Raw genomic sequence first — 25,046 nt, forward strand, 5'->3', positions numbered from 1 at the left:
TATTTTAAAAATAAACACTTTTTTTTAGTAAACAAAATTTATCTATTTCTTATATAAGTAATTATTTAAAATTTATTTATTTATTTATTTTAAACTTAACTCAAATTATACTATGTATTTATTCACCTTTTTATTTTCTTATAAATTACACTATCCTCTGTTATTATTGCAAATATATAACGAATTTAATTGTATATATGTTATTGAAAAAATTAATGTGTATTTTATGTTATTTCGTATGTGTTAATCAGTTTATCAGTTAATTAAATCCTTTTAATTTACTCGCTTATTTATCTTACCAGGTTTCAATTTTATTCTCTGCTTTTCTTAATTATTAACTAATCAACCAGGTCAAACACAGCATGAATATTCAGAGACCAGTAGAATTTTTTTATAGTTATTTATTTCTTTTTGTCTTATATCCCAAATATAGTGTTATGGACCACATTACAGAAGAAGAAGCTAACGGTAGTTGCAGAATCTTACATGCATTTAAGATTAATCAAACGTGGCTGCTGCATTCTAAAACTCATACATGAATTTTCAAAATAGTCAATTGTAAATCAACAACTTTAGTACTAACATTACCACTTAATCCACGTATATGAACAAATAAAATAAAACTACAAGTTGATTTTTCGTTTATTGCTAAATAATTTAGGAGAGTTACAAAAGTTGATGCAGCGACTCAGTACAAATTAAACTAAAAAAATCAGAGTCAAAGTTACAATATTATTGGTAAACAAATAGGTTAATTTAGATGTCTCTTTTGAGAACTTTTTTAATCTATATTGGCACACACAGCATAATGAATGAGTAGATGTTATAATAATATAAACAGGATTACTATTAATTAATAAGAAGTATTTATCAGTAGGCTAAGCTTCTATCTCTTTCTTCTTAATGTTTGCTTAAAATATAAAGTGCAAACAAACAAGTATTTATCAAAAGGTTGTTAGAACAAATAATTTAACACTTAATAAGTTCATTAATTAAAACAAAAAAAAAAGATTGAATCTTCCATTTCTATGTAACAATTAAATATATGTTACCTTCCTTAGAAGAAAATTTTCCATTAGAAACTAATTTTAGAAATAAAAAAAAATAGACAATGATATTTTTGAATCTTATCATTTGATTCCTATTTTGTATTTCTGACGTGACTTAGTATTGAGTATTAATTCTTTCAAAGAAAAATATAGTAGTATATTAATCAATGTTCCACATTAAGTCACGAGAGAAAATACAAGATGGAAATTAAATTGTGGGAGTCAAAATATAATTATTTAAAAAAAATCATTAGTCACTATAGTGACCAATTTAGATACAAATTTACAAAACTAAAGATCATTGGTTAAAAATAGTTATTATTATTATGAATAAAAATTTATAATAGGTCACAAATTGATTAAAGGCTAATTTAGAAATTAATTACTTTGATAGTCAAAATTTTGATAGCTAATTTTTAGTAATCAATTTAGAAACTAATTTCTTTGATAGTCAAAATTTTGGAAACTAATTTTAAAGACCAATTTAGTGACCAATTATAATTTTTTATTTATAATAGTGACTATTTTAGTAACAATTTTATTTTTATTTTTGAAATTGACATCTATATTGATCACTGTAGTGACAATTTTTTGACAGTGGATTATTATTTAAGAACTTTATTATAATACTTTAAATATAACTTTTTTTTCTATAATTAATGATGTTTGTAATTTAGAGAGAAGGTTCTTGTTCTAAACATATGTGGCCTAAAAGGAAGCAAATATAAAAGTGTTTAGTGAGAAGAGTAGAAATTTCAAAAGAAATGTGGAAACAAACACCGTGCCTTCCACCCTTGACTAATTTTCAAAACATTCAAGCATGGACTTTGACTTTACTACTTTTCCACCATTCCCTTTCATCCTTTCACTTTCCATCTCAATGTCCTCTTCTTTCTTCCCATCTTCTTCTCTCACTTCAGTGTTTCAGACACCACATTTCTTTTTCCTACGTCCAGGTTTCTCCTCCATTCATTTATTCATTTGCCTTTCACATTTCTTACCATGTCTCTTCCGATATACTTTAGTACTTTTCAAAACCCTTTCTTTCTCTCTTTGATTCTTTCTTTCTTTCACACGTGAAATAAATACCCATCTTGAAATTTTCAATGGATTATTATTTATGAGGTTTGAAGATTAATTTGTCTCCCAAACATACCATGCTTCATACATTCTTTTCTTTGTATCTCTGTGATTTTTTATTTTTGGTTATTTTGCCAATGAAACCAAGCCACTCCCTCACTCATATAGCAGTAGATTGCATCTCCAAAAAGTAAATTCAAATGGCATGTAGAAAGGAGAAGAAAAGTATTACTAGAGGCACAAAACATATTCTCTTCTATCTCATGATCATGATGCAAAAGCATTAGCATCAAGCATCATGCACCCCATGGAAAATGTCTTCTCTCTTCCTGTAGCCGCCAGGGCTGATTTTATCCAATTTCTGCTGCAGTCTTTTGGCTGCAGCTACATCTGTCTATGGGCATATGATTCTATTTCACCCAAGTATATTCACACACATTATTCTATTTTCATTATAAACATGTCATACTTCTGATCACAACTTGGTCTGTGTTTTTTTCTTTTTTGGCAAAAATAGTCGTTTGTGCTTCTTGGATGGTATCTACAATGTAACAAACGACCAACCAGGTTCTAGTTTGGGGACTGTGGCACAACAGCTTTTCAGACAGTTCAGAACCTTAACATTTGATGTTAATGATGAGTAAGGCTAGCTCTTGTGTTGTGTTCCATATATAACTTTTAACGCAAATCGACATATTTATTTGCATTTTGAATGCAATAAATAAACAGTTTGGTTTTTAACAAAAAGGTAAACGTGTGCTTTTGTTTTATTCAGCCGTGTTCCTGGACTAGCTTTTCGGAACCAGCGTCCCTACCTAGAGTTGCAACGATTGGAACTTCTGAGACTTGCATCAACAGAAATACAAACACAATTCTTTCAGGTAGTTTATTCTTCTGACGGAAGAGAATTAATTATCTTCAAAGTTATACATTTAAGCATCTCTTTATACTAAGATTAGTTTTTTCTTTTTTATTTTACAGGAGGCAAGGATTAAGGTTCGTCTGTTGTCAAGGAACCTGAAAATACTTTACATTAACTTTGTTTCCTAGTGAGATTCATGATGAACCAGGAATCTTATAACTAATAATGTCTGTGCCTTATTCTTCTCAGAGTGCTGTTTTCATGGGGTGTAACAAAGGAGAAATTGAGCTCGGTTTCTTAAACATGTCCCAAGTAAGAAACTATATATGTAATGCCATGTTCCATTAACCATAGGAGGTATCTATCGTGAATGAATTGAATTTTGAGTTTTTTCTGTGCAGGTTGACATTCAAACAGCACTTAGAAGTTTGTTTCCTGGAGAATTTTCCACTGGACAGTCTCAGCAAATTGATCAAAACCCTCCTACATCATCTTCATCTTCTTTGAGATCAATATCCACAGGTAGCCCTGAATACTCATCTCTTCTGTTCAGTATTCCAGGCACTTCACAATCCCACTTTCCTGAAACACTTGGAGGAGCAAGAGTGTTACCAATGCAGCCAGTGCCAAACACAGCCACTGGTCCTCACCAACAAGCCATTGAAGCACTGGCACAAGCCCCTCTAACCCAATTCCCCACACCAGAAACCGAACATTATGCAATCATGAGAGCAATTCTCCATGTTATATCTCCAACTTCTCATCACCACCAAAACTTGCCCTTTGCTCCAGTGGTTCATCCAGATGCCAGTGCTTTCCAGAGATACAGATCAGACATTGGCCCCAACATGGCTTCCAATATCAGAAAGCAAAGCTTCATGAAGAGATCTTTAACATTCTTTAGAAACTTGAATTTCATGAGAATGAGAGAACGCATTCAAGCAACTTCCCGTCCCACTAATACCCAGCTGCATCATATGATATCAGAGAGAAGAAGGCGTGAGAAACTAAACGAGAATTTCCAAGCACTTAGAGCCTTACTTCCTCCGGGAACAAAGGTACTGAAAACTAATCCATTCTATGTTCTTCTATAAGCAATATATGATAATTCAAACTTTGACAACATTTGATGTGTGGTGTATTCATTCCAATTAAGGCCTTGAATTTTAACATGGTGTAATTTGTTAGAAAGATAAAGCGTCTATACTAATAGCAGCAAAGGACACATTGAGCTCTCTGATGGCTGAAGTTGATCAACTAAGCAAAAGGAATGAGGGTTTGACATCATTTTTGCCATCCAAAGAACCTACAACTGAAGAAAGCAAGGCTAGATTATCTCCGAATGAAAGATTAAGTGTCCGAGTTTCTCATGTACCCGAATCAAGCTCGTCACAGGAGCGAATGGTGGAGTTGCAAGTGAATGTGAGAGCACAGGTTTCTCAAATTGATTTGTCAATCTGCTTATTGGAATTCTTAAAACAGTGTCTCAGCGTGAGCTTGGTTTCCATGGACGCAAACACCCACATTGCAGAGGGGAATAATAATGTCATTCATCAACTTACCTTCAGATTAAGGATTATTCAGGTATGTGTATGTTTATCTCTACAACAATTCATGAAATACTGTACTTAGTTAGACTCAAATGTTATATGATAATGGAAGCTGTTGTCATGTATAATTTTTGTTTTACATTGTCGGTTCAACAGACAATACCATTGTCATATAGTATAGTATAAGATTTGGTATATAGACAATACGATAGACAATACTATAGTATAAGATTTGGTATATAGATTACACTACTAATACGATATATCAAAATACCAGCATGCATATATTTACATTGATTATTTTATTTTACAAAAAACTATAGTTATGAAAACAACTCTATCAACTGATATTGTTTCGTGTTACATATAGATTTTTTTATTGCATTGTAAATATTTTTCTTAGTATAAGGTTACGAGTATTAGTTGATTACAATTAGGCTTTTTACAGGAACAAATTGCCTATGCGCATTTGATTTAAACCAAGTCGAGTATTTTCACCTGCTACTTCTCCAGTTCTTATATTGAATCAAGCTATATATAAATATAAATATAAATAGGATGGTCCACAGGATCAAAACACATAAACTATATAAAGTTGTAATTAATTATACATATCAGCAACTGGTATATATATATATATATATATATATATATATATATATATGTATACACGTTGATAGCCACATGTGGCTAAAATATACGTGAGGGAGATAGAAAATATATATTATATATGAAGTAGTTTTAGTGTTATATATATATATAGTAAAGTACAGAAAGTTTGTTCATGAAAATATAATAAGGAAGATGATAAGTTTCAAAACCAGCACGCATGAAGAACATAAATATTCAAATAAAAGAATGTTTATATAGATGATAGTAACCATTTGCAGTGTGTCAAACTTTTCAAAAGTGGGTGGCGCAGGACAAGTCTATTATCTCTGCATTATTGAGAGAGTAGAATTCTGCATACAAAATCAGAATTCGATGAGGAAAAAAGTGGCGGCTTCTTTTCGGCAGGATCCAAGAACCCCCCTTGATCAGAATATACAATGATGGAAAAATAAATTTCTTTTTTTGTTACAATTAATGTTTTAAAGTTAAAACGAAGTAACTTCGTGATAGGTTATATTTTTTCATATATGGTTTATAGTCATGGTCATGGCATAGTTATGGTCATTGAGAGATTGTGGTTCTATATGGTTATATAACATTAGTCTTACACATATAAGACCTTAGACACCACTTTTACACCAAAACCTTAAGGCTATGTTGTTATGGGCCTTTATTCTTATATAGTGTTTAACTTTGTCTTTTCTATCCAATGTGGGACTTTGACTCACACTTGGACTATTCCCAACATCTCCCCTCAAGGGTGAGTCCCTTATTTTTTTTTCTTTTTCATATGGTATATTTCCCTTCAGGTATGAGTGACCCCTTTGGTTATGGTTATGCGGTCAGTCACATCGATGACCCCTTTTTGACCCCTTTGGTTATGGTTATGCGGTCAGTCACATCGGTGACCCCTTTTTGTTTATGGTGGTGGTTATGCGGTCAGTCACTCCGAACCATCGGCTCTGATACCACTGATAGGTTATATTTTTTCATATATGGTTTATAGTCATGGTCATGGCATAGTTATGGTCATTGAGAGATTGTGGTTCTATATGGTTATATAACATTAGTCTTACACATATAAGACCTTAGACACCACTTTTACACCAAAACCTTAAGGCTATGTTGTTATGGGCCTTTATTCTTATATAGTGTTTAACTTTGTCTTTTCTATCCAATGTGGGACTTTGACTCACACTTGGACTATTCCCAACACTTCGAAAGTGCAGTTGATGATAGTGAAGGTGTGGTTTGTCAGCATCCCATGATGTCAGAAAATGGCATATTCAATTCAAAAAAGTTGGTTCTATTTTGGCAGCCATAGAACATATGCATGAGTCAGCATGAATATGATGATAACTTCCATACGTATAAAGTTGCCTCCTAAAAGAAGAAAACTAAACTTGTGGTGGTTGCATGTAGTATTTGGCATCACATATGTCAGAAATGACAGTAAAACTCACAAAAAACCACAAAGTCACTCTCAAAGACTAAGTTTATTTAGTAGGGACAGTTGTTATTGGTGTGAAGAATAATGAGGTTTTTGATGTTTGTGTAGGGAAGTGATTGGGACGAGTGTACCTTCGAGGAAGCTGTGAGAAGAGTGGTTGGTGACTTGGCACAGTACCAAGAGGACCAATAACTTTGACCAAAAACTTTACCACTCTTTCTCCATCAAATCCAAGTTGTTGTTATACGTTGGTTTCATGATTAAATTGGTTTTATTAATTAGGTCTGCATATTTATTATAATTTGTGTTAGTTTCAGCAGTTGATCTTAATTAGTATTGAATATGCCCATTTTTCTCTACTAATTTATCATTACATATCCTTTTTCATGACTCTAGTAGACCTTTTAGTTTTTTTGTGTCAACATGATTATGTTTTAAAAATTCAAGCATAGTTAATATTTATTTTTCTCTATTGTACTGAATTTCATTAATGAGCAGTAAAGTTCGAAATATTAATATATACATTTGATTTAAATATAAGTATATGTTTCATCATTAAAAATTTCTTAATATATATATATATATATATATATATATATATATATATATTAATCATAAATAGTTATGGATGGAGTAGTAATTATTTAAATTCAATGATATTTACCTTAATGGTAATTGTTCATATATACCTAATAATATTTTTTAAAATGGTGACATGCGAAAAGAACAATATATCTATTAGAAAAAGGAGCCTCAGTTGTTGACCTGACAAAGCTATATTCCCTTACATATATATACAAACACCACGACTTGTTTATAAGAATTAAAGCTTCCTATTGTTCCTATAAAATAACATTCTTTTTTTTCATTATTTTAAATATCACGAAAAATAAAATAAATATGTGGTATAAATCACAGTGTTCTTAAGAAATTTAAAATAAATATTTATTATTGTTTTTTACGCGAGCCAGCCTACATATTCGTGGATAAAACTTAATACGAGGTGGGTTAGATATTTGAAATCACATTTCAAAAGTGGACGGGCCAATCTAACTCATATTTTGCGAATCAAATATGCAACAGGCCTAAACGAGCCAAACTACCTCGCATTACAACCTTTAATATCCAATAAAACTCATTGTGTGAAGAGAACATTATCTAATAAAACTCTTATAATGAAAAGAACAATCACTACTAAAAAAAATCATATTTCCTGCCAATTTTGTTTTGAAAATTTTTTTCGTAGGAAATATTTACAAATTTTGTTATGAAAAAAAATTTGCAAGAAATTGCTACTAATTTTCTTGCAAAATATTTTGTATAAAACACTTTCTGCAACAAATTTTGTAGGAAATACCTGCAAATTTTATAATTTTGTAGGAAATGATTACCTATGAAGGAATTATCTGTCAATCAAAATTTTTACAAAAAATGGTAAAAAACCGTCTTTTCTTGCAAATTTTTTTAACAAATTAGAAGGAAAAATCCAATGTAATATGATAATTTCTAGTAGTGAATATCTAATAAAATTTCTTATGACATTTATAAAAAAAAAATGTAAGATTGAAGAATAATTTATGTAATTAGATAAATGGTAAATTAAGAAGAAGTAAAGAAATATGGAAAGCGAAATTATAGGTGGTTTAAATGTAAAATAGAATCCTAAATTTTTTATGATAGTAGTAATTGGAAGTTTTAGATACGTAAGGGTTGTGGCTATAATTAAATATGATAAAATATGTTTATGTTCCTTAATGTTCGAAAAAAAAAATTGGAATTAATCTCTCTTCAAAATTTTGGATCAATCTAGTCTTTTATGTTTAAAATTGCATAGATTTAATCATTTTAATCAAATTTTAGTAAGTTTAACAAAATTTGGCTAAAATGACTAAATTAATGCATTTCTAAAATCAAAGAACTAAATTGATCAAAAAATTTAAAGATTGACTAATTCTAATTTTTACTTAAAATTAAACGGTTATATATAACCCCAGTAATAAATCCCCATTAAAATTAGATATTTTTGTAGCGTATATATGATTTGAATGAACTTAAAGATTGGAAGAATATGAATTCAACCTTAATTATTATAGAATTTAAGGTTTGTTTACGTTTTAGGTTTTATTTAGACTTAGCATGTAAACTTGTAAAGGTTTGAGTTTTGTTCACTTATCACACATTGACTCGAACTACATTCAACCAAAGTAAAATATCTATAGATTCAAATTTAAGTCACATAATAGATTTGTCAATTCGAATTTGCATCGCAATACAAGGGGTGTTTTTATGGGGAAAGTTTATTTGTATTAGGTTAATTTTTCGGGTTTAGGGATCTAAGCTCCAATGTTGCTTATATATTTACATTCTTTTTGCATTTAATCTTTTGACATTTTGTATAGATGAGTTGGAGTATCCCAATGTTTCATTGAGATTTTTTTATTGAAAGTAATTTCTTGATTATTTATGGAATCATTAATGCAAAAAGATGATTTAACTTTGTCTAATAGGCTTCGATTTCAAGAAAAAATGAATTCTTTCAAAATGTGGTAACATTTTTTAAGTTATTTGCACAAATATAGGTTTTGGTTGTAAAATAATCAAAGCATATATTGTACATGCTTCGGATATTTAAAGAACGAAACTTATAATGACGTGGTGACATTTTTTGAAAATATTTGCACCACAATTATAAGCTTCGATTATACAAATAAATAACCGAAGTCTATTCTTCTGCCTAGCACTCAATTTTTGGCAACGTTATTTTTCTACCACAACATTGTGCCGCTGTAGAATCTTTTTATCTCCTCTACACTTGCAAAAACCCACACTATCCTTTTTCCATTATAACTTAATAGGTCATTATTGATCTCCTCTCCACGTGAATCATTCTCCATTGCCATTGTTGATTGTCGTGAAACATCTTATTCTCCTCTCCTATCCATTTCCATTATTGGTAGCCACAAATCATCTCTTGTTGTTTGGAGGTTTGTTTTCCTCTTTCTCGAATTTGTTTTAGTATGTTTAATGTTTGTTCGCAATGAGGAGACACACAATGACGTATTTTGATCTTCGTCACAAGTTCATTAAGGTCACACCTTACTCCATTTCTTTAATCCATTTTTCACGCATTCTCCTTCCATTGTCCAAGCATTGCTTATTGTGTTGCCCATCTCGTACACGTCAATGTTTTTTTTTTTAATATCACATATAGACTTCGGTTCTGGAGGCAACTGAAATCTATCTATAAAGAATATGCTTCAATTAAGAACTAAAGCCTAAAGTCTTCTTTTTTTTACTTCACCTTGATATGTTTTAGTTAGAAAACATAGAACTATGAAAATAACCGATGTCAAATCTCTTTACTTTTCTGTACTAGTGAATGTTTATGATTCATTTGTACCGATTCTCTCAACATTTTTTCTAACAAAAAATCTAATAATTTTGTATTTTTTTTTATTTTGATTGGATGTGTTTTGTTTTTAATTTGCTTTTAAAGTTATTTATTTATTTCATGATTAATTTAAAAAATTCACAATATTTATAGGTGGTATTGATTCAATTTTTTCTCATGTCAGGGTTGATAAACTTGATATTATTGATTATAGAGTTTATTATATCAATGTTGACAATGTAGAGAAAAAGAGTTTGATATGATGATCATGAAAATATATTTTTTACTTTTAGTTATTTATTTGTTGTCACACTAAGAATTTACATTTTTTTCTATATAAATTTATTCATGTCCTACTAATTAACTACTTTATATTTATAAATTTATTATTTATTATTTTTGTTAAAAGGTTTTGAAAGGTTGAATTGGTGTATTATATTTTCATCGTATAATATAAATTGTTGCAAGTTTATGTGCATTAAAAAATATATTATATATTTCTAATATGGCTTGATAAGTTCAACTAAAATTTCAATTTTCATATTAATAAATGTTAATATATGAAATAAAAAAAATTAAATACAATATAATTTTACAGTTTAAATTTTAAAATATTATCAGTGAAAAATAACTCAACTAAAATCAAACTCTTACTAACAAATACAAATACCTAAATAAAAAAGTGCATGGCAGAATCCTAAAATTAACCATGTATGATTGAAATTAAAATTATTCACATAGCTGTTATATACAAAATTTATATTAATCTAAAAGTATTTGATATTTCATTTATATAAATTAAAAAGTAACTTAATATATGTATTTTAAAATATACTAAAATATAATTCATGACTCTATTACTATCCCATTGTTGTTTATTTTTAATAATATTTGATGAAATTTATATTGATCATTCCTCTTTATATATATATATATATATATATATATATATATATATATATATATATATATATATATATATATATATATATATATATATATATATATATAAAGGTCAAATATATATTTTTTTATCTAATTATTAATTCAATTCGGTCTACCCACTAAATCCCAGTCAAACTGGGTTTCTAACAATGTTAAAATGGCAGTATCATATATATATATATATATATATATATATATATATATATATATATATATATATATATATATATATATATATATATATATATAAACAAAAACAAAATTCCTATCATCCGAAGACCAAACTGACTGGTTTAAAGCCACGTGTATCTCATACATTTGTTGTCGGTACATTAGTATGTCATATGAATTGGATTGGTTTTGAGGGTTAAACTCTTAAATATAAATTAAATAATTCTCATTGTTTAATTAATTGTGTTAAACTTTCTTAACAGATTTTTTAACTTTCCTATTTATTGTGTTCGTGTGATAAGTACTTGATGCAAGGAACTTTTCAATTACAATAAGATCAAGGTTAAAACTAATTTAAAATTTCTTGTATTGATTAAATATTATAAGGCTACTTAGATATGATAAAATGAATCCATATTAGTCTATTAATTATTTTTTAAATTATGTTTTTTTTTTAATTTTTATTTATGAATTAAAAGACGAAAGCAATTTACTAATCATGGCTAGTAGTTGACATGCAAGTCAAAACCAATTTTGGTACCTAATGTTACGAGACAGCCATTTTTGTTACAGGGACCATTGGAGCAACAACATTTGGCAATGAAAAACACACATTGATGGGTACATTCAGTTTGAATTCAAAAGATGGTCAAAATGATAACAAAGTCATATTAAATACCCACAATTATTTTGTACTTATTCTTAAGATTACAACGTTAGTCAATCAAAATTCTATGTGGAAAATCTGTTGTGAGCTTTTGAGACGGCGGTTTTGACTCTCCATCTCCTCCCAAATTCTTCAAACCTTTCAATAAATTTTTAAGACAAAATATAGTTTTTAGTTTCTCTCTTTTCTTCAATAAGATCTATTCCGAATCTTCCTAAAAGGTTAGGTCATGATTTTTCAAATATTCTGGACATCTAATACTTGGTAAATCCAGATACCTTTTATTTAAATTTTAGTAGAATTAGTTTTTAAAGTGAAATGTTGAAAACATTGATTATGAAGAGAAACCATGTTACAAATTTTTATATAATAAATTATAGTTTCTTCATTTATTTTTTTTTTTTGCAATATTTTTTTCAATATTTCATATTACTTTCCTTAAAAATTACTTTTAATTCAAATTTGACAAATAGGAATTTTTTTTTCTCTTAAAAATATTTATAGACAAGTTTCTTTAGTCATATCCATTCCAACAACTGATGAAAATTATTTCCTACCTTTGATGTAACCATGTTGAAAATACTTACATAATGGTAAAGTTTTAATAATCCAAGCTTCATATAGAAATGGAAATTTGTTAGATTGGACTAAATTCTTGTTATGCCTAACTGAAGGACACATTCGGAAGTGACGCATTTTCAGTTCATTTTTTCTTCATAACGCATCGTTGATTGCGCAGTCACTTCAAGTTTTCAAAGTAAAAGCTAATGATTTTAACGTTGACAAATTCATTTTTTTGCTAAATTATTAAATGTCACCGTAAAAGAGTAGGAGAAATAAATGCTACATTTTCAATAAAGAAACATATTTTTAAACCAGTACTAATAATAAAGAAAAACAAAAATCTTATTTGCGTACAGTGTCTAAACTTATTGTTGAAAAAACTACAGAATATAGAGACAAAGCTCACCTTTTAAGCTAATTTTACAGAATTAAATCAAACTTAAATTAACTTTCTTACAAAATTTATCAAAGCTCTACTCATTATTTCATAACATTTTATAAATAAGTTGTGTCAAAGTTGAATAATTATATAATCAATAGTGTTGAGATCAACATGTATACATACAAAAGCAGAAGTAGCTAGAATAAGCTTCTGCATCATTTTGTAATTTGAATTCATTGTAGATCATGACTTGCATCCAAACACAGCATAAGTCTCATATACTAAGCTAAAATATTATCACCAAGATATTCATCTAATAGTGTTGATTCATGCAAAATTCTTACAAGGAATACATATACACACAGAATCATATAAATGACTGAAGTTTTGATGAGCCTAGGGCCCTTGATTCCTCATCAGTCACAAAACTTAGATGCACCACAGGACTCATGATGGCTCGCATAAAATGACCAAAAATTTCAATTTACAAAGGCAATGTGCCTTATGCTCACAAGGAGGAAAATTTGTTCCAAACTAAGAACCATGTGGCATCCTTTTCACCTTGTTAGAGCCACCTTCATCTGGGACAGCCCTTCTGAGTAGGGTTTCCTTTTTGAAGCAGGGAAACTGCAGCACCCTATATTTTAAGGTTACTAACAAATTTATGCTTCTACAGCAGCAGCAGCATCAGAAGCAGTTTCATCAGTAGAATCAAGAGATACCATTTCTTCCATTTGTTCCATAACGTCTTCGATCATCACCTGCTCCTCCGGGTCAAGTTCCGGAGCCGCATTAAGAATCTTCTCCCTGAGCTTTGTTGCTAATTCTTGTACACTGTCACTGTCCACCAGAAACCTCTTTAGAGCATCCTTGCCATGGAAATTCTGGCCGTTATATTCATAAAATGAACCACTCTTCCTTATGAGTTTGTGTTTTATGCTCAACTCTATAACCTCTGCTTCTCTACTTATACCCTTGCCAAACTCAAGCTCAAACTGTGCAGTTTTAAATGGAGGGGCATGCTTGTTCTTCACAACCTTGACAAGAACCTGACTTCCCAAAGTCTGCAAAAGAAATGCCATTAAGAATAAGTATTCATTTTATATCATAAATTAGAGACTAATGTATTGTTCAAATCAATATTAAGACCTGCCGCTATGAAATATTGCACAAGCAGAGACCACATACAGAAGATTAAGTGTGAAAAAAAGAGTCAACAGCAGATAGCTAGTGAAGAGCACTGGTTTAAGGGTCACCATCAGAACAATCTTCCAATGCATCCAACAAAATATTATGTAAAACAATTTTGCTTGGTTTCTTATAAAGATCTGCTATCTAATTGTTATTTATAGTACTTGTGTAAAGGTACAAATTACAATGTATTAGAAAGAGAAGTGAAAAGTTCACGTATTTATTCATGCTTATTTGAAACCATGCTAGTTGAGAAGGCATGGGAATAGTAATGCAGTGTGCATGGAAGAGTTTGAAGATGATTTCTACCTCTTCCCCCTTCTTGATAAACCCAATTCTTTTGATATTTAGCCTCACAGAAGCATAAAACTTCAGTGCATTACCACCACATGTAACTTCAGTAGGACCACCAAATCCCCCAAAAGTAGAAATCTTTGACCTCACCTGGAGAAGCATACACAAGAATTCCCATAACTAAAAGGTAACCAGTTCTCTCAAGTCTCAAGTAATTTCAACAGAATTACTTATACTTAAAGGAATAGACACATTTTTATACAATATATGTATGAGTGTGTGTGAGTGTAAGTGTGTACAAACAGTAAAATCTAGAAACATGCAAGTCAAGAATATTCCCTGGGATCGAAAAACAACCTCAATCCAGCACAATCAATATCACAAATGCATAAACATTCCCTGGGATCAAAAAACAACCTCAATCCAGCACAATCAATATCACAAATGCATAAAATTGGTTAATAAGCAAATAGAAACTGGCACACCAATACTTCAGTACAAATAGATCAATATCACATTCAACTAATTTATATAATCAAGAAAACAAAAGTACATTAACACATTTCATCTTATTTTAGAGTTTACTGGGTCTGATATATACACCAGGAAAAGGCTAATACCATAACATATTCGAAAAAGATATAATCAGTTGAATTTGAATATATGGATATTCCAGGACACCATATGCATGTTGTAGTACATCCCTTGACCACAGCTGTCGATTATTTTATAGCTTAGCTTTTTACCTCTAAATTCCACAAATAAAAGCAGGCACTAAATCTTGTACTCACGCAGCTTTAACTGGGTAAAAAAGAAAGAGCAAGAAAATGTAGCTAGGCAAAAACAGTAAATAGGAAGGAAAAAAGATAGATAGGGAACAAACCTTTAATTTAAATACAACATAACAATCAAGAAAAGTTATAAAACATGATAATTACAACAGCAAACACGTAATAGTGAACCTAAAACCACATTGACTGTAAGACTGACCAATCTCAACCACAAATTAGAAAGCAAAGCCCTTTGGTTCAGAAGGTCCACAAAACATACTCAAAGACAAAGATGAAATGAGTACACATAAGACTATAATATCCATTTAACCATAGGAAATTTGATACCGATGCAATGCAACTGCAGCTAATACCTGGTTTATAAAAACCAATATACACTGTGAAAGAGACAAAGAGTGGCACAATTTCCGAAGAGCCTGACTCATCAACCTAGCTTGCATTGCCATGTGAGCATCACCCATCTCACCATCAAGCTCACCTTTAGGAACAAGAGCAGCCACCTATAAATGGAGACATAGCAAAAAGTTGTACACATTAGCTCAAAACTTATAAGAACACCAACCCAGTGAAACAAGATATTAAGTTAAAAAGAAAAACAAAAAGGCTGAAATATGATTTTAGTCCCTTTGAAATTAACATTTTTTATTTTGGACCCTATAAACTTTTATTTATTTTCATCCCTTATAAAATGTGTGAATTTTGGTTTTAGTCCCAGTAAAATATTTTTATTTGATTTTCATCCATCTAAAACTTTAAATCACTGTTTTTAGTCCCTAATACTCTTTTTAGGATAGATGAATAATATTTATTATAAGGATCTTAAAAGTTTTTCTTGCGGTAACGCAAGAAATTACAAGTTACAACACTGGTATGTTACTTGGAATAATCATTTAACCTGTTGTTCAACACATAAGTAATTCATTTGTGTCATATATTAGGGATAAAAAATGATCATTTTCAATTTTGGAAGGACACAAAAATTTCAAAGGGACCAAACTCACTCATCCTCCAGGGACTATAAACAAATTTAAGCCCAACAAACATGGCATAAAAATTTAACATCGAAGTTAGACGGGGTCTATGTTAGAAAATATGTTAATTGCAGAACAGTATCCACATCACATATTTCAGGCTCCCAACTTGCAATCAACACATTATTTTCTGCACAATATAGGCAGCAATAACGATTTCCAAGTGCATAACTAAGATTAGGGTTATTTCACAATGCATACATATTAACACACGTGTGTAGGAAGCACTGCAGTTGAGAATGAGAAGACTAGAAGTTGAAAATATTGGGAACGTATTTAATATATAAAGAAACATCAGTCTTTCAACATTTACCTTTTTCAAATTATTTAAAGCATATAAATGGGTGCATTAATGCTTCCACAATTCACGCCCCGTGGACATGTACACAATCAATAATCACACTTACAGAGTAAGTACTAATAAAACCAAAACATGAAGGATTCCATACTTACACTGTCAACAACAATTACATCAACCGAACCACTCCGGATTAAAGTATCCACAAGGCCAAGTGCTTGTTCACCACAATCAGGTTGTGAAAGAAGCAAGTTCTTAGTATTTACACCAATTGACTCTGCAAGTGTCTTATCAAGTGCATGCTCAGCATCAACAAAGGCACAGTAGCCTGCATAACAAAAAAACAAATTAATTAAAGAGATAACATAAAAAGTAAACGGTAACAAAAATATAGAGTCTTCTAGTTATCATTAAAGTTATGGGAACATAAATCCAGATTTGACATAGCTTCCCCTAGACAAAAGATAACTTCTCTGCTCAATTAACTTACACAAACAACCTCTTCTTCTGATACACCCGTTTTGGACTATTAACTGAATCTGGAAGCACATACAAATTGTCGGTATAACCTCAATTTCGACTAGTTTCTAAGTTTCACCAGATTTTCAACAGCTAAATTTATTCTTAAGACTTTCCAAAGGAAAGAATGTCAGGCTCCCTTAAGTTCATCAATGCTTAGAAAGAAGTTACAGATGGAAATTCTAAATTGAGCTGCATAAGTTGATACTTGTGCAAAATGTTAGATTCATTTTTAGCTCCTTCATTCACTTTAGCATTTTCTCCGGCAAGTGCTTGTTTAAAAGTTCATCAAAAACTGGCTAATAGTATAGAAGCATGGATTGATAAAATGAGAACCCTATCATGGATCAAAACACAATTTTCACTTTCAAACAAGATCAGTTAGAAGACTGCATTAGAACATGATTTAGACAATCATTAAAAAATCATAACAATAAAAATAAAATCATTAAAAATCATAACAATAAAAGCAAAAGGCAGCCACACAAAAGACAAAATGATCACTACACTACTTTCATGATCATATAAGACAAGTTGGATTGTAATTGTATATTTAAAACAACAAAAGGCAATTGACATTTTAACTGTCACTTTAAAAATAGCATATAAAGATAACCTCCTAGCTTTTGTGCTTCTGCAATCACATGCAAAGCAAGAGTTGTTTTCCCAGAAGCCTCCGGACCAAATATTTCCACAACACGCCCCTACACACATCAGTTACATAAAATTATCATAATGTAGCAGTTGCATAATGAAGCATAGAATTGTTTCATTCCTTGATGCTCTTCTCGATATATATTTATCCCAAGTAAGTGGCTAACATATACGGAAACTAAAATGCTAGCAACATCTCATAACCAAACACATATTTTGCAGTTATAGAGTAACTAACAAAATTAACAAGATATAATAGCCATATAAATTGATATTTCCAAAGACCAGATAAAGATGTATAATTATAATTGGCAAATACACAAAAAAATTGTAGAGAGAAATCTACCAAATTGAACCCCCACCCCACAATAAGAAAATGAAAAGGCTTTTTGTCATCAACAAAAGAACTCATTCAATATATTGAAAGAGTTCCCCATTAGTTCCAGTACAAAAGGAAAAAAAGATACCTTTGGAAGACCTCCAACCCCAAGTGCTATATCAAGAGCAAATGAACCAGTAGACACCACAGGAATATTTTTAGGTGCCACAGAACGACCAAGCCACATGATAGATCCCTTCCCATATGCAGAAGTGATCTGATCAATAGCTTGTTGTAAGGCCACATCTTTCTTAGACATGCCCTCTTCACCTGAGTCACTTCCATCTGATTTAGACCTCCTTTTTCCTTCAAGTGTATGAAAAAATTAAAAAGGCTATTAACTTATAATCAGCGTCAAACTCCAAGAAGAACCCAAAAAATCTAAAAAAGAATAAGTAATATAACAAAATGTTACAGGAAGAAAAAGACAGCAACCCCTAAGCCAGCATCTGAACTTACTAGGACTAAAAGGCACAAAACCCATGCAATAAAAACAAGTGAAATGCACATTTATTTCTGCTTCTGCTTGGTTCAGAGCAACAAATATCGAACAAAGTATGAGAGTCAACACAAAAAATGAACAGGCTTGGTGACTCCAACAGAGAGATTCCTTATTCCACAATCTTGTATTAGACAATAAAACCGAAATAATAGTTTAGAAAACCCTTACGAGTTGAAAAGTTCAACACTTGAGACGTGCCCAATAGTCCTGGCTTGAAGCAAAAGCGCTGCAAGCAAAAGGGTGCCAAAAAATCATCATCATTCATTCATGCACCAAATAACTTTTTTAAAACATATATATTCTTTAAAAAAAACATATAATGCATCACCGTCAGAAGGTCGGAATGGAAGAAAGAACATTTAAGGAGGGAAGAGTTAGCGGTGCGAAGCAGCCACGCCATGGAACAGAGGCCCTAAAAAGGAATAATAATTTGTTTTTGCTCACAAATGAAGTGAGCAGTGTCAGTATCTGAAGTAAACTAGAATGTCTTTTTCCTCTTCTTTTTCTCTTAATTTTATATTGCTGCAATGAATTTAGGGTTTGCTTTCCCTCCATTTTCAATTTCCATTGCCATTGCCACTGACTGCCAATTTCCTAGGGAACAATTTTTTTTTATTTTGTGTAAGGAAAGGTTGGGGTGTGTACATCTTTGTTGGGCCAGGCCCATGAAGTTTCACTGATTTAGATCTTTTATCGAGTTCACATAAAAAACAAAAGTATATGGTATTGTTATGTACTGAATTTTATTCGTAAAATATGGTGAGGTGTAAAATGATGTCCCTTCATTTGCCTGCATGACTTTTAAACATTTAATAATTTATAATTGTTTTCAAAATTATATCTCGAGCTCTATTTTACTTGTCAATCTTGTACGATCTTAAATATGAATACTTCTATTTTCGTTTATGAAGTTCAATATCAATGGTTTCCCTTTTCTAAGCGCGAATTGTTTTGTATTAACCAGGGATTATGAATCGAGATTCAAATGGTAGCCGATAAGAATATTAAGGCGACAATCCATTAAAAATGAACTAGGCTAGGAAAGATACAACAATGAGTTTATGAAGATCTTTTATACAACTCACTTTCTTTACCTACATGAATTTCAACAATCCTCTGGTATTTACAACTCTAAATAGACCTCTATCTCATGTAAAAACAAATTGGTGCCAGTTTTACCAAGTTTTCATCTATTTGCATGATTTATCAAGTATCATCCTAATTTTAAGTGTATCCGTTCGCCCATTCAATGGAAAGTACTTTATATGTTCTGATAACATTTGGTCCAACTATTGTTCACTTCCTTCGTAAACAAAATAACTTTTATTTTCATGGATTATAGAGAGAAAAAGTTAAAATTCATGAGCCATTACTTTTTATGCACCTATTGCAACTGTAGTTTTTATGCATTATTGATGGAGGGGATGGAAATGAGACTTGGGCTGCACTACAGCTTGCTATCAAGGGTATCAGAATTACTGCTGTGTGCACTTCAGTTAAATATTGTAACTAAGCCAATTCATTGGCGACGGTTTATCTTGTATCTTCACTTCAGCTTCAAACATATGTCAACTACACCTTATTGGTTACACAATAGCCAGCACTATTACGCCATAATAATACCGAATCCAGATTCTCCACTAATTTTTTTTAATGTTATTCTCAACATTAAAAATATACTGATATTTTAAATATTTTTTAATATATTTTAAAACATTAAAATTAATGATAATGTACAATAGAAAAACGATACACAAAAAAATCAACACAAGAGGGCACCAGGACTCTATTTCAACACAAGAGTACATTTAATGGTTTGAGGTCTCTATTTCAATCGTATTAAATATCCATCAGGACTAGATGCCAAATATATCAATATAGTCTGTTCACTATTTAATTCACGTAGTGACGTTGATACGGTACAAGAGGGCATCACGTCACTACTTCTATTTTTTGTCTAGTCATTTTCTTGAGGGTGAAAGTGTACAACTTCATTTTCTTAAGTACTAAAGTAAATATTGCCCCATCCGAATCTAATACGTTAAACACCATAAATATATCATTTAAAATGGAGTGCTGCGTTTTTTTTTGGAGAAATAACATGAGTAAAATGTACTTTCGACGCTATACCAATTCATATTAAAAACAAAATTGTGTATAAAAATTTAACCAAGATAAATAATAACCAAAGCACACAACCTATAAAATAATTCAGTACCCGAAATGAAATCCAAAGTCCAACATAACAAATCGCAGTACCCCTGACTATATATAATAACCACATTCTCTCCAAATGAATGGAAAAAAAAGAAATGATAAATAAATTCAGACTATAGGATCTAGGGAGGAAAATGAATCAAAGGACCACCCAAAACTGCACGAAATTGAAGCCCATCAAGCACCATAGGACCTCAAAAATACCCATCAGCTGCATAACAACACATCAAAGAAGTAAATTACTGCTGCTTGCACTCTGGAGGTCGCTCACCCTGCTGACCATCACCAATCTGTGCCCTTCCACTCTTCTGAAAATCAGAAATACAAATGCGGTGACCAGAGTAATGAAAAATAACGAGAAAGTTAACTACACAATACCAAACAAAAAAACTTAAAACAGAAAACATTATGTGTCCATGAATAATTTCATTCAGACCACAATGAAAATATCTCACGTTAGAGGCAGATGACTGCAACATGCCAAAGGAAATTGGTAACAATGCAGGTGAAAAACAAATGCATTAATTCAGGTCCCAACCTATCAAATAACAAAACCAAGGTTCAATACTCCAAATAAATTAAATTATACCTTCTTTTTGGTCTTACTGTCTTCTTCCTCTTCCTCGTCGTCATCATCATCTTCATCTTCATCCTCCTCTTCATCCTCCTCATCGTCATCTTCGTCTTCATCATCCTCCAGGTCTTCAAACTCATCTCCCTGAACAGCCTCCCCAGTAAACCAAGATACAGCATGAGGGATAATTTTGTCCCTTATAGTTGACCTAAACAAGAATACAGATACAAGGAGCACCACGTTATGCTTAGACAGCGTAAGATAATCATGCAACTTGTTCAACAAAAAAGTATAAGGCTCGTACTAATGAAAAACATCAATCAAGCTTACCCAATGTCATAATCTTGTTCCATCTGATTCTGAAGTTCCTCAGCCTGTAGAAATAATGAAACTATTATAACAATACACAAAAGTTTCGTCTTTAGTTTTAGATTTCAGTTTATTGTGACAAAATGCCATACCAAATCTTCATCAATGTCATCATCATCTTCAGGAACTTCTGGTGGTTTGAAAAAATTGAAGAAGCTTTCACAGTTTTCAGTTTTGGTAATTGGTTTAGCATTCTTTGCACCCTTCTTGGGCTTTTTCTTCAACACCTTCTGAGTCAAGCATTTTCCCGGGTACCATTCAATTTCCGTCCTATTAAAAAGGGTAGCAACCAAAAGTTAATCCACATCAAGCCTAACCCTTTGGACAATACTGTAAACAGTGTAAACACATTACATAACACCATCATGTAAAATGAACACCATACCCAATTGCTTTCTCCAATATAGGTTCATCCTCATCAATCATATGATATGTTTTAGTCAAGACAGAGTTTGAAAAGTAAGGATTGGTATCAAAAAAGAACTCAAGCTTGAACCCTTTGGGGTCATCTATCCGGCTCCACTTGATGTCTTTTAGAAACTTGAGAGCACCTTCATCACGCTCTGAAATCTACTCCACAAAAAAAAAAACAGTAAAAGAATCACTTAAAAACATAATTTGAGTCCAACTAAAGATGTAACTTCGATGCAAAACTAGGAAGATTCAGCGGGTAAGAAATTGACTAACCTCTTCAGCCAACACATCATTATTTTTCATTGCATTGAGCCAAAAAGAAGGTACTCCTTTCTCTACAAATCACAAGCAAATTGATATCTCAGAATTGAAACAACATAATAAGGAGACATTTTATAGTCTCTACTCACCACTATCCTCTTCTGATCTGTCGGTTGTTTCATTTGCTGCCTCTTCCACTTCAGTAACACCATTTACTATTTCATAGCGCTGCATCCATTTATTAATAAGTTCATTGACAAGAATATTACATAAAATCAAATTATCAAATTATTATCCAACACAAATCAGAATGAAGAATTTCAAAATAGATTAAAAGATCATTAATAAAAACAAAAGATGCCTCAATTAGCACCAAGTCTGGAATCTACGAGAAGCATGTTATGGAAAACAGAAAGATAACTTAAATATCACATGCATGTCTATACGTTACAGAATACTCAGGATACCTTGGTGTATAACGGCTGATACAACTTTTGGTACTTAGCTTCAAGAGCTTCTCTCTCCTTGAAGAATTCTGCCTCTAGTTCATCATGTTTGCCCTGCACAATCAATAAACATTAAGAAGCTGGTACTACGCAACAACACATTCACAATAGCTAATTTAAAAATAACAGATTAATAATGGAGAAGCTCATGTGAAAAACAATTAGTGAAAAACAATAAAAACACCAATTCAAAATATTACAAAAAAAACTCAACAATTATTTTACCTAACATAATAAATACAGATAGTCAGGGTAAGGTATAAAATATTTTAAAAAAGAAGTTTACATCATCGCAAAAAAGTTTTGCATCAAGTCAAAGCTAACTTCTGATTATACAAAAGTTCAACAAAAATCAGAAACTCAACAAATCAGTCCTCCCCCAAATTAAAATTTGAAGTTAAAAAATATAAGTAGTCGAGAAGAAGCAGCATCAATACTGAAAAATTAACAAGAGGATATACCTGAATCTCTCTAAGAGATTCAACACGCTTCCTGACGATAGGCGATAAACTCTCCAGAACATCCGAATGCTGTCCAGCCAGACTCTGTATCTTACTCTGCAAACAAATTCAGTCCCGCAAAAATCATATACCAATAAACTAATCCAAAACTCCAGCAAACATAAAAAAACTTGTATTCTGGATAGGCAAGCAGAAGAATCGTTATCTGTAAAACTTTATGGAGAGTAAACAAATTCGATTTCAGGAACTGCAAAACAGTAAAGCATACCTTGAGAGCACTGACTAGATCGGCGCGATTGTCTTCGTTGAGGGCTGCACACGAAAACCAAACGAACTCAGCAAATTTGAACTGAAAAAGAAGATTTAGAAAGGAAAAGAAAGAAAGAGAGATGAAATTGCGAGAGGAAGGAGAAAGAACCAGAAGTGAGATCGGTCATGGTGATGTTATCGTTGTTGTTGGACATTGAGAAGAAGGTTGAAGAGGAAAAGAGGGAAACAGGAAGAGAACTAAAACCCTAGAAAGAGGGGAATGAAGCAGGGTTTGACGATGCCGTCGAATCTTCTTCTCCCACTCTTTTTAAACACAACACTCCTTACCCTCACACTATTATTATTTAATACTACTATTTTATTTTCATAATTAAATAATTCAATGTGCTAAAAAAAAAATCTTTCCAAAATTTTCACCAATATGCCATTTTTTTTTAAAAAAAAAAAAGGAAAATTATCCAACTACACTTTTTTGAAAAAATTTACTCAAGTACACCTAACTTTGTAGGTTAGAATTTGGGTTCTGAGATCGAATTTGAATCTCAATTTGGTATTCTTTTACTATAAACGTACCAGAATTTGTAGGGCTCGAATTTCTATATAAATTGAAAATTATATAAAAAATATAAATTTCAACAAATTTAATTCAAATATAATAAAAGTAAACTAATATCGATGTTTTCAATTATTACATGGAAAATGTAAACTACTAATAAAAAATCATATTATATTAAAATTAATCAATTTTATCAATAAATTTTGAAAATACTTTAAATTCATTATTACTATTAATTAAAATTTATTAGTAAATGTGTGATTTATTATTAAAAACAAATGTATTACATTAAGTTAGATGATAGATTATTATTATTATTGTTACTTTTGAGAAATTGCAAATTTTAAAGATGTTGTTTAAAGAATAAATAAATTATACTAAATTAGTTGTTTGAAAAGGATTTGTCACAGTTATTCATCATTTAATATTATGTAAAATATAATTAATCACTAACATAAATATATTATAGTTAGAACAAATATTATTTAAGAATAATTATTTGCAGTAAAATTTTAAACAGTTTATTTAGGCTAATATTATAAACATTAGTTTAATTTTAATATTGATAATGTGGTAAATTCATCGTTAAAAATTTAAAACATACTCTAATAATAAATTTAATTTGCAAATATATTTGTATATTTGGAATCAAATTGATTAATGGTAGAACATTTACTATTATATTAGATTTATTGATTATTAGAATGATAAATAATTATTAAATGATAATTAAAAAGTATTGTTATGTTTTAAAAATAATGCTTATGTCAAATTAATTGTGGTAGAGTATTAAATTTAAACTAATAAAATTAATAATTATACTAAAAACACGTATAACACAAAAACATAAATATCACGAATATGCATGAGAATAACAATGGAAAATAACATTAAAAATACAAATAATGTTGACGAACTCAAATGATAATTAAATTCTAAATAAATCAAATAGAAAATATAAATTTTATTTGTATATATAGTTATTTTTTGCTTTTGCTTTCTTCATCATAGTGGGTGAAGATGATCAAGTCACAAA

At 30.7% G+C, this 25,046-nt stretch overlaps 3 protein-coding genes across 5 annotated transcripts; 1 reads left to right on the forward strand and 2 right to left on the reverse strand.

Moving 5' to 3' along the window:
• Positions 1-1,931: 1,931 nt before the first annotated feature.
• On the forward strand, positions 1,932-6,990 carry LOC114162306 (putative transcription factor bHLH041). 3 transcript variants are annotated; one of them, XM_085666264.1, is made up of 8 exons: positions 1,932-2,005; positions 2,647-2,769; positions 2,905-3,010; positions 3,111-3,125; positions 3,241-3,303; positions 3,393-4,049; positions 4,180-4,575; positions 6,712-6,990. In XM_085666264.1, exons 5-8 carry the CDS (start codon positions 3,253-3,255, stop codon positions 6,793-6,795), a joined length of 1,188 nt encoding a protein of 395 aa, XP_085522390.1. In that variant the 5' UTR covers positions 1,932-2,005; positions 2,647-2,769; positions 2,905-3,010; positions 3,111-3,125; positions 3,241-3,252; the 3' UTR covers positions 6,796-6,990. The 3 variants fall into 3 exon arrangements, with proteins under 3 accessions (XP_085522390.1, XP_027901949.1, XP_027901948.1); XM_028046148.2 differs by lacking the exon at positions 1,932-2,005 and adding an exon at positions 2,029-2,174; XM_028046147.2 differs by lacking the exon at positions 1,932-2,005 and adding an exon at positions 2,181-2,552.
• A 6,015-nt stretch (positions 6,991-13,005) lies between these two features.
• LOC114196121 (DNA repair protein recA homolog 3, mitochondrial-like) lies at positions 13,006-18,978 on the reverse strand. Its single transcript, XM_028086653.2, has 8 exons — positions 18,711-18,978; positions 18,551-18,608; positions 17,969-18,186; positions 17,464-17,551; positions 16,484-16,656; positions 15,353-15,499; positions 14,224-14,358; positions 13,006-13,787 (listed from the first exon to the last, which is right to left on the reverse strand). Exons 1-8 carry the CDS (start codon positions 18,780-18,782, stop codon positions 13,386-13,388), a joined length of 1,293 nt encoding a protein of 430 aa, XP_027942454.1. The 5' UTR covers positions 18,783-18,978; the 3' UTR covers positions 13,006-13,385.
• A 1,583-nt stretch (positions 18,979-20,561) lies between these two features.
• Positions 20,562-23,782, reverse strand: LOC114164754 (nucleosome assembly protein 1;2-like). The gene is made up of 11 exons (XM_028049510.2): positions 23,603-23,782; positions 23,453-23,496; positions 23,185-23,280; positions 22,685-22,777; positions 22,367-22,445; positions 22,230-22,291; positions 21,928-22,112; positions 21,635-21,812; positions 21,504-21,547; positions 21,189-21,381; positions 20,562-20,907 (listed from the first exon to the last, which is right to left on the reverse strand). Exons 1-11 carry the CDS (start codon positions 23,646-23,648, stop codon positions 20,839-20,841), a joined length of 1,089 nt encoding a protein of 362 aa, XP_027905311.1. The 5' UTR covers positions 23,649-23,782; the 3' UTR covers positions 20,562-20,838.
• Positions 23,783-25,046: the final 1,264 nt, after the last annotated feature.

This window comes from Vigna unguiculata, chromosome 9 (genome assembly GCF_037176805.1).
Source record: "Vigna unguiculata cultivar grain cowpea cultivar isolate G323 ecotype 2 chromosome 9, ASM3717680v1, whole genome shotgun sequence".
Classification (NCBI taxonomy): Eukaryota; Viridiplantae; Streptophyta; class Magnoliopsida; order Fabales; family Fabaceae; genus Vigna; species Vigna unguiculata.

Excerpts from the sequence above, each read along its gene's own strand:
- LOC114162306 (XM_028046147.2), top strand. The coding sequence starts at position 2,428 with ATGCACCCCATGGAAAATGTCTTCTCTCTTCCTGTAGCCGCCAGGGCT. Across the intron at positions 2,770-2,904 it reads ACATTTGATGTTAATGATGA|CCGTGTTCCTGGACTAGCTT; the intron begins GTAAGGCTAGCT and ends TGTTTTATTCAG. Across the intron at positions 4,576-6,711 it reads TCAGATTAAGGATTATTCAG|GGAAGTGATTGGGACGAGTG; the intron begins GTATGTGTATGT and ends ATGTTTGTGTAG.
- LOC114196121 (XM_028086653.2), bottom strand. The coding sequence starts at position 18,782 with ATGGCGTGGCTGCTTCGCACCGCTAACTCTTCCCTCCTTAAATGTTCT. Across the intron at positions 18,609-18,710 it reads TCCATTCCGACCTTCTGACG|CGCTTTTGCTTCAAGCCAGG; the intron begins GTGATGCATTAT and ends TTTTGCTTGCAG. Across the intron at positions 13,788-14,223 it reads TTATCAAGAAGGGGGAAGAG|ACTTTGGGAAGTCAGGTTCT; the intron begins GTAGAAATCATC and ends TTTCTTTTGCAG.
- LOC114164754 (XM_028049510.2), bottom strand. The coding sequence starts at position 23,648 with ATGTCCAACAACAACGATAACATCACCATGACCGATCTCACTTCTG. Across the intron at positions 22,446-22,684 it reads ATCAGCCGTTATACACCAAG|CGCTATGAAATAGTAAATGG; the intron begins GTATCCTGAGTA and ends AAATGGATGCAG. Across the intron at positions 21,382-21,503 it reads GAACAAGATTATGACATTGG|GTCAACTATAAGGGACAAAA; the intron begins GTAAGCTTGATT and ends ATTCTTGTTTAG.